The sequence below is a fragment of the Thermoascus crustaceus genome, assembly GCF_041956765.1.
Source record: "Thermoascus crustaceus strain CBS 181.67 unplaced genomic scaffold VTN00scaffold_6, whole genome shotgun sequence".
Classification (NCBI taxonomy): Eukaryota; Fungi; Ascomycota; class Eurotiomycetes; order Eurotiales; family Thermoascaceae; genus Thermoascus; species Thermoascus crustaceus.
This window is the reverse complement of record NW_027192532.1, coordinates 144326-153213: the sequence shown is the minus strand read 5'-3', so window position 1 is coordinate 153213 and position 8888 is coordinate 144326. Positions and strand designations below refer to the sequence as shown.

The 8888-nt window shown below is 53.8% G+C and overlaps 3 protein-coding genes across 3 annotated transcripts; 2 read left to right on the top strand and 1 right to left on the bottom strand.

Moving 5' to 3' along the window:
- Positions 1–1921: 1921 nt before the first annotated feature.
- On the bottom strand, positions 1922–3378 carry VTN00DRAFT_8432 (uncharacterized protein; the record flags this gene model as incomplete). The annotated part of the gene is made up of 2 exons (XM_069435286.1): positions 1922–2242; positions 2299–3378. The coding sequence occupies 2 exons, from the start codon at positions 3376–3378 to the stop codon at positions 1922–1924; spliced, it is 1401 nt and encodes a 466-aa protein (XP_069285247.1).
- Positions 3379–3789: 411 nt separating this feature from the next.
- VTN00DRAFT_8431 (uncharacterized protein) lies at positions 3790–5101 on the top strand (the record flags this gene model as incomplete). Its single annotated transcript, XM_069435285.1, has 2 exons — positions 3790–4397; positions 4456–5101. The coding sequence occupies 2 exons, from the start codon at positions 3790–3792 to the stop codon at positions 5099–5101; spliced, it is 1254 nt and encodes a 417-aa protein (XP_069285246.1).
- A 1327-nt stretch (positions 5102–6428) lies between these two features.
- Positions 6429–7874, top strand: VTN00DRAFT_8430 (uncharacterized protein; the record flags this gene model as incomplete). The annotated part of the gene is made up of 2 exons (XM_069435284.1): positions 6429–6729; positions 6802–7874. 2 exons carry the CDS (start codon positions 6429–6431, stop codon positions 7872–7874), a joined length of 1374 nt encoding a protein of 457 aa, XP_069285245.1.
- Between the last annotated feature and the right edge of the window lie 1014 nt (positions 7875–8888).

The window sequence follows — 8888 nt, the reverse complement described above, 5'->3', positions numbered from 1 at the left end:
AATACAGTGCATGCTGCACAACAGTCCCAGCAATCGGGTTGCATGAGGCTCCAGGTGAGGCGAGCGCTTCGATGGCAACTTAGTTCCATATCTTCATCTTCATTGGAATCTTGTATTTATTAACCGTGTCTTAGCATGATTTCTTTTTTCTCTTGCATTCATGCTTAGCGATCCTATTTGCTGCTCAATCTAGTGGACCTCCGCCTGGATAGGTTGCCTTATCTGCACCCTCCCCCCAGTCCAGGCCACCCACGTTGCGCCTTTACTATATATTTGCGATCTGGGCTGGCTTTGTCCAGGGTCTGTGACCTATAGCAGTTTCTGGGTACCCTCCAATGGCTTCAAACTCACATAGCAATTTAGTAATTTGCCAAAAGATATGATATGTTTGATGTCGGGAGTACCTAAATAGTATATTGTCTCCGTTTAGTGTTTCGTCTGATCTACGGCCCCCCACGACTACGCCCAACACAGGCCACTCATGTGGGATCGTGGAGTGATACATTTACTCATTTCAGAACCGAGTTAGATACCTAGTTCATCTATGGCTGTAAGCCATCGACTGAGTGTGGGTGGGTACCTACCTGCCTGGTAGCTACCTTATTTCGACGTCGAGAAACGCCCATCGCAGTAAAAACAACATTGTTGAGTCTGAACAGCAAACGTAGTGTATTACTGAGCGCTCCTTTATCCTTTTTGGAGTGCTTAGCGCACAAATATCTACACCATGGCTTCTCATATAGATGTGCACTGAGCTTGGTGTACTGTAGCCTGGTTCCGGGTGAACCAGGCTCACCTATATCTCCATCCTACGAATCAGCTTGCTTCCTGCCGCTTGTTTATGGACCGATTGATTGATTGGTTAGTTGATAGCAGCAACATCTGCCTTCTGTTGTTAAATAACAATACAATAAATAATAGCTTCAAATTAATATATACACATGCAACAAACTTTAGTAACCCTGCAGATAGATGGGCTAGTAGTCTCCATCTGAACCTTACCGTCTTAGATTATATATACACATATATGTATATCTTATCACACCGTTATATTCCCTACCTAACGGAGTACCACGCTCCTAAAATGGAAAATAAAATAAATCTATAGTAAGTGGGAGCTGCACAGTGAAGAGATGTATCTAAAAAGACAGCTGATTCATTAATCATTATCGAATTAACAGATAAAGATAAGATAGACCCGGCTTCAACTTCATCACATCGCATCGCATCGTGCCAGGCTAGCTATCATATCAAATGAAGATGGCTAGGTAGGTAGGTAGCTGTACAGTACAATCTAGCAGATAGATAAGATAAAAACAGCAAAAGAAAACCGAGCGTGGTCGTTCATCTCAGAAGGAAAAAGTTCGAAATGGACAGCACCAATAGCAAACACCGGGATCAGTGTCGGTACCCTCCATCGTGTTAAAGGCTTTCTGAGTGTCGTGATTCATACCGTATCATGTCATACAGATCCAAAGAAATCCATCCCATTCCATGCCCATCCAGCCAGCGCGAATAAAAAAGCCCACCTCCAGCCGTCCAGGAAATTTGTCCCCAGACCGCGGGAGCTCTGACCTGAGCAGGGTCGAGCATTAATCAATCCATTCAGATCCTGCAAACCCGCTAGGTGGGCTCCTAACAGCCAGGACGATCCATCCTCCGTCTGTTTTTCTAACCAGGAACTTAACTCCTAACCCAGTCAGGGTGCAAGACCTGACTTTTCAGCGAACGCAGATGCGTCGTTGACAGACAGCGTCTTCTATCAGACCGTCTAAATAACTCGGGTTAAAAATGAAACGGAGAAAGCCAACCGTTGCTCAAATACTAAGGTACCGAATTCGACGGTGGATGAGCCCGGGCCTGGAATCGCTCCATGATATTCTCTGCTCTAAAGCCATTCAGAAGGCCGTTTCTGGCCTCTTCAGCCCTCGTCCACCTTCGGACCGGACTGCGTGTTCTGATCAACGGATTTCATTGTTTCATCCTGAACATGCGATGGCATTCCTGACGCTGTCTGTATGGACGTGTCATTGGCAAATGTCCCCGTTGGTGGGGACGGTGACAGCGGCGGGAAAGGTTCCAGGCTAAGTGGTCTCCGCCGGTCGAATGACTGGCTTAGACGGTGCTCAAGGTTAGCAGGCGGGCGTTCGACCTGAGCTTGCTCAGGTACAGCCTGTCCATGACCTTCAGAGTCAGATGTGGCGCCTGGGGTGGGTTCTGAAGTAGGGTGTGAACTTGTACTCTAGATGATCGTTAGCTTAATCTAAGGCCAAACGGAACCAGAGGAGGCTTGCATACCTCATCTTCCTGCTCCAATCCCCGACTGACAGCCAGCCTATGCGCGGCAAGTCGTTTCCTCGCAATCTCTGCCTCTTCTTCAAGTCTCACGCGCTCTTCTTCTTTCTGCAAGTCGACCATCGACGGCATATCTGGGTTGTTCACAATCTCAACATCGGATCCCAGGGGAGATCGGATTTTGCTATTCCTCTTGCTCTTCCCCCTCGATTCGCGCGAGGAAGCCGTGCCGTGACTAGGTGTACCGGAGGTAGACCTCCTCGACATCATCGATTTCCCTCCCACTTGGGACTCGGAGCTGAATCCAGTCCCACGACGTCCGAGAGCCAGTGTGAATTCGTCATCCAACGGAACGGCATCCTCCTCCTCATCGCTCGGTATCAGATCCCCACGCGAACTCAATGAATTAGAAGTCTCCCGCGACGACTCCGTCCCACTGCGGTCTCTACCATTCTTCCCATCCGAACTCCGGTCACTTTCGTCGGTCGCTTCCATCAATGGCTCGTTTTCACGCGCTGGTCGTCTCAATCTTCCCGGGTTCTCCTGCAGATCGGCTGCGGACGGCCGGTACTTGATCCCTCGCGCGCCAATCCGCCAGGGAAAGCGCTCGAGGAAGCCCAAAAACGACGAACTGGGGATGACGGTCGGATCGTTCCTCTCGTCGGGAAGCACACTGCTCCTCCTCCGACCCCGAGTTCCGTAGCTCATGGCCCGCTGCCTGCGCGGTTGGTCCACTGCGCTCCTGCGCGAGTAGACCCCGCTGCCCGCCAGCAGACGGTCCAGCTCGTCATTGCCCCAACCCAGCAGGCCACCGTCGCCGGCATCGTCATTGTCCCAGTCGTCGTAGAAATCGAAATTGAGTTCCGCGCGACCTCTTCTGCGACGACGCAGCTGGTCCTCGCGGCTGGGGAAGCAGGGCGCTGTGCATGCTCTCGCGCAGCTACCAATCGATGCAAGACAGGGAGAGATATAATTCTGGGAGAAGGTATAGACGCTTTCCTGCACCGTCTCATTGGCAGATTCAATATTCTGGGAGATCTGGTTGATGCTTTGGCGGATCCGGGGGTCGCTGGGGCGCATCATCTTGCAAGTATCGCGCGGGTCGAGCCGCGATGACGGGGCGGCGTCGTTACAGGGGATGAGAAGGCCGCTGGATGAGCGCAGACAAGCTGTCCGTTACGGGGGCAGGCCTACCAAGAGCAAGACGCATTGGCGAGAGATGATGAACCATGGAGGAGATTCTGGAGACAGATGCAAACGTGCGACGGCCACAGACGCGAGGTGGGAGGGCTATACAGTAGTCGATGCATCGACGACGCTCTGACGGCGCTGCGACTCCGCGCGATAGGAGGCGGCGGCCTCAGGCCAAGAAGCTGACTCATCAAAATGGGTGACTAAGCACGTACGGCTGATTAACTTAGTTAATCAAACCAAGGGATGACACGTGAAGCATCACGTGGTATGTCTGGTCTCCGCCAATCAGAGGCTGGAAACATGGCAGGGCCTGGGCTGGGCAAGCTACAAGAATGGAGACGCTCCACCAGCGCCTGGCAACTCCGGTGGAAAGTTGTCACGCGAGGTTGCTCGTTGACATCTTCAACTATGGTGTATTACGTCCGTTTTCTCAAGTCTCCCAGGATCCAGAAGCACAAAGCGGACAGTATCTCCGTCTCAGCCCTCATCTGCCTCACCACCGATCTAGGGGATTCCTTCCTGGCGGACGATGTGGACCTGGCAGTGACCTTGGTCGTCGACCGGACCAACACCGTCTTGCAGCAGAGAACCATTCGTTGGCAAGCTGGAAAGCGGGAACTGGGTATCTCACTGGGTCCCTTTCGTCCGCCACCCTCGAACCAGGCTGTCGTCCTGGGCATTGGCGCAGCAGGAGGGAGTACAAGCCGGTCGTCTCGTCCTCACCGGCAAGCAGACAATCTGCTCGACCGGGGCGGTGTGCCTCCGGTGATATCAGGTTGGAGCACGCCGTTTGGGGGGTCACAACCTGCTCTGGCCGAGAAGCTGGTCGAAAGACGCTTCAGTCTCCAGAATCAACCTGACCTGAGGGTCTGGGAGGAGACGGGCAACAGCATTGCTCGACACATCTGGTGAGACTCATCATTCTCCAGCGCCGGCCTATAAGTTCTAAATACTCTTTGCCGACAGGGATGCGGCCCTGGCCTCCGTAATATGCCTGCAACGCGCCACTGGGGGTCGGGCACCAGCAATGCCCTTCCTCCAGGGTCTCCTGCAGACAAAGAACAGCAACCCGCTTAACGTCGTCGAACTGGGCGCGGGATGTGGCATTGTCGGGATCGCCCTGGCTGAGCTGCGACCCCGGTGCTCGGTATTACTCACAGATTTGCCGGAGGTGCACGAGATTGTAGCTCGCAATATCGCTTCTGCCAGCCCTGCGCGGAAATCCGTCATCGACTTCCGCACCCTCGACTGGGACGCGGAGTATCCCGAGGCCGTGTGCAGCGGCGAGATAGACCTGATTCTGATCTCCGACTGCACGTACAATGCAGACAGCGTGCCGTCGCTGGTGCGCGTGCTGGATGTGCTGGTCCAAGGCTCACCAGACGCGGTGGTGTTGGTGGCCCTAAAGCGGCGACACGAGAGCGAGGCGGTTTTCTTCGACCTGATGGACGCTGCGGCATTTGGCACGCTGGACCGAGACACCGTTCCACTTCCGTCGTCGTGTGCCGGCGAGGACCCGCCGGTCGAGAACATCGAGGTGTACGCCTTTGGACGGAGGGGCAGGACACATGGTGGATTAAGACCACAAGAGAAAAGGAGCCACTCACCGTAGGGGCGTTGACGATGAGCACTATGGATCTGCGCGGTGTTTATCCGTGCGAGATCCAGCAAGCCGCTGCCTCGGGTGCACGAGTGTAGCCCTTGCATCAATGACAGCGCAGCGCATGCAACGTGCAAGGGACCGGTGGCAGCTCGTGAAAATCAACGACCAAAGGAGAAAAATCTCGCTTCGTGGAGACGGACGATGTTGCAACCGCTGAGAAAGCCCAGAAGAAGGATCTGGACCCCTTGTGGCTTCAACGGCGTCCCCGTTGGGTACAAACACTACGAGAGGGGCTATTTCAGGCGACAAAAACGCGCAAGCCTCTGTTCAGAAGAAATGCTCAAAAGAAGATTCATGTGCAACATGTAGAGAGCAAGTGCTCAGCTGGCTGTGGTTGCAGCAGCAGATCTGTGTGTGTAGATCGAGCATGTACAGATATACACAGGACGTAGCAGCGTAGGCATGTGGACGTATATGATGTTGGCGGACGTGTCGGGTGCGCTGTGCCTCGAGCGTGAGCCGTGCCACACTTCACCAAATCTTTCCCCACGGAACACCGCGACCCCCTCCGCCGTCCCTCGTCACCACCGTCTCCCTTAAATCTCGTCCCGTCCCCTCCACCATCTCTTTCTCTTCTCCCCCCTCCAGCAGTCTCTGCACCATCAATTGCTCCGTCTGTCTCGTTAGTCAGTGAGTCTTCCCCTCTTTCTATCCCCTATCCCGTCGACGCGCCCGGTCGCTGGTGTGGTCGTGCCCTTTGCCCTAACCTCGCGATCATCTCTTAAAAATCTCTGCGCACACTTGCCGAAACCCCCCCCCCCCCTTTCCCCCCTTCCAAATCTTGCACCCAAGCCTCGTCCTGACCGCTTCCTCTGCTCCAGGGCTCTCGTGCGACCCCCGAATCCCACGACTCGCGACGTCTCGCCCAGCCTTTGGAGTCCCCAAAGGCGCCAGCTCATCACGGCTCTCGTAGCCCTCGGCTTGCTCTCCCGTCAAATTGTCTCCCCGCGACGCCTTCGACATACTCTTAACAACATCCCCCCTCCTGCTGCTGACGGCCCACGTGTTCCCCTCCTCCGGTGCGCCATTTATTAACCACTCACCTCAGCCGCCGTTTGCTTCTTCCCACAACACCCAGCTGCCGCATAGGACTTCTCTGACGGTTCTTCCTCTTTCAGAGGAAGGGTCGAGGAGGCTAGGTCCAGTCAACTTCGGTTGCGAAACTTTTCGTCCTCCCTAACACACGCGGTCGCGTCCGCTTGGATTATCTCCTCTCTTCTCTTTACTTATACCCCCCTGAGTGAAGAGCTTCGTGCGCTGCTCCGGCCGCATGGTTATGGCACCTTCTGCTTTCGCGCCTGCTGAAGTTTACGTGACCAAACGTTATCAGGACGATCATAGTAGTAGTACCAAACACGACTTCAATCTTAACCATCATGGCGCGCATGATCTCTTCCAGTCCAAGTTGGCTTCCAAGGACCTGATCTTTGAGATCCTCAAGAAGCGTGTGTCCAGCATCGACGTCGACCGCTGTGGTGCTGGGGAGGAAGATGCCTTCTACGTGGCGGACATGGGCGAGATCTACCGCCAGCACCTGCGCTGGAAGATGAACTTGGGCCGCGTGAAGCCCTTTTACGGTAGGTCTCGTCTCTTGAGCCGAGCCAGGCTGTGGAAGTGTGTCGGGCGCTGACTGATGAATTCCCCCACAGCGGTCAAGTGCAACCCGGACCCGGAGATCCTTCGCCTCATGGCCAAGCTTGGAAACGGCTTCGACTGCGCTTCCAAGGCCGAAATCGACATGGCCCTGAAGACCGGCATCGACCCGAGCCGCATCATCTACGCCCAGCCGTGCAAGACCAAGTCCTACATCCGCTACGCTGCCGAGATGGGTGTCAAGCAGATGACCTTCGACAATGCCGACGAACTGTACAAGATTAAGGCCAATTTCCCCGAAGCAGAACTGTACCTGCGTATCTTGACAGACGACTCGACAAGTCTCTGCAGACTGAGCATGAAGTTCGGCGCATCCCTGGACGTGGCCCGCCCCTTGCTCGAGCTCGCCCGTCAGCTGGAGCTCAAGGTGGTCGGAGTGAGCTTCCACGTGGGATCCGGCGCGGAGGACCCCAAGGCCTTCCTCAAGGCTGTCCAGGATGCCCGTGTCGTGTTCGACCAGGCTGAAGAGGTGGGCCACGAGCTCCACACTCTGGATGTTGGCGGTGGCTTCTGCGAGGATACCTTCGAGCAGTTCGCTGGTATCCTCAGCGAGGCTCTCGACACGTACTTCCCGCCGCACATCCGCATCATCGCGGAGCCCGGTCGCTACTACGTTGCCAGCGCCTTCACCCTGGCCGCTAACATCATTGCTCGTCGCGACGTGCCCGACCCGGAGGATCCCTCGCGCGATGCGTACATGCTGTATCTGAACGATGGTGTCTACGGCAACTTCTCCAACATCATCTTCGACCACCAGCACCCCGTCGCGCAGATCCTGACCTGCGTCGATGCCTCGGTGCCGTCGACACCAAACTCGGACGATTCCGAGCCCAAGCCCGTTTCCAAGGGCATTGCCTACTCCATCTGGGGCCCGACCTGCGACGGCATCGACATCATCACCGAGCGCATCGAGCTCCCGGGCCTTCTTGATGTCGGGGACTGGCTGTACTTCGAGAACATGGGCGCCTACACCAGGTGCAGCGCGACCAAGTTCAACGGCTTCAATGACAATCACGAGGTCATCTACATCTCGAGCGAGACTGGTGCCTCTGCTCTCCTCGACTACTAGAGGTGGTACACCTCTTTCTTCCTTCCTGAAAGAGGAAACGTGGACCAACCAACAAAAGTTCCAGCCTGTTGTGATGCGTGATTATTAATCTTAGTCTTTCTGCTTATTTCTCTCATCGAATAGAATTGTTGACTTCATCTGTCGTGTCACACACCTTAATCTTTCTGCTATTTCTTCTACTCTCGATAGATAGAAAATTGTGGGACAAAAAAGGGAAGAAAAAAGCACAAAAAAAAGAGATAGAGTGTATTTGGGGAGGCCAGCTTATTTGCGTACGACCACGCTCCTTTGGATTACCTGCTGCTTAATTTAATCTTTATTTTTTGACTTTACCATCCATTCCTTTTTTGATCACTTTGGACGAACATTTACGCTTAATAATAATAATAGTTCAATAACAATGCCTTTGTGTGCCCCATTGAGTTTTTATCAGGGCTAGCGGTCCACGGCCCTGGTTAGGTCGGGTACCTACCTAGAACCTTAGCTAAGTACCTCGATGTGTCCCCATTTGGCTTAGAACTTCCGTCGTGAAACCTTGCTGTTCAAGACGTTTACATTGTTCAGTACTGAGCACCATACCTTTTTTTGCGGAAGCAAATCAGTGGCTCCAGTATGCTGTAAGCTGTAGTGTGGTATGCTATGCTTATGCTGTGCTACCTACCCCGCTCTGGTCTCACCTTCTAGGCCCGAACAGGTGTGCCCTCAGTACTGGTAGTGTGAGAATTCGGTAGTTTCAAGTTAGTACATACCTACTTAGCGGGCGGTTAGGAACCTAGTGGACAGGTAAGACAAGACAGGACAGACCCAGTGGAGAGTTCAGGTTCAATTCTGGAGACAGATATTAGATGGGTACCTAGGTTCGAAGCTGTATTGGACTGTGCTGCATTCTACAGTGCATACTATACTTGATATATTTAAGTTATGCCTATCTAATCCGCACAGTATAGAGAGAGAGAGAGAGAGAGAGAGAGAGAGAGAGAGAGAGAGAGAGAGAGAGAGAGAGAGAGAGAGAGT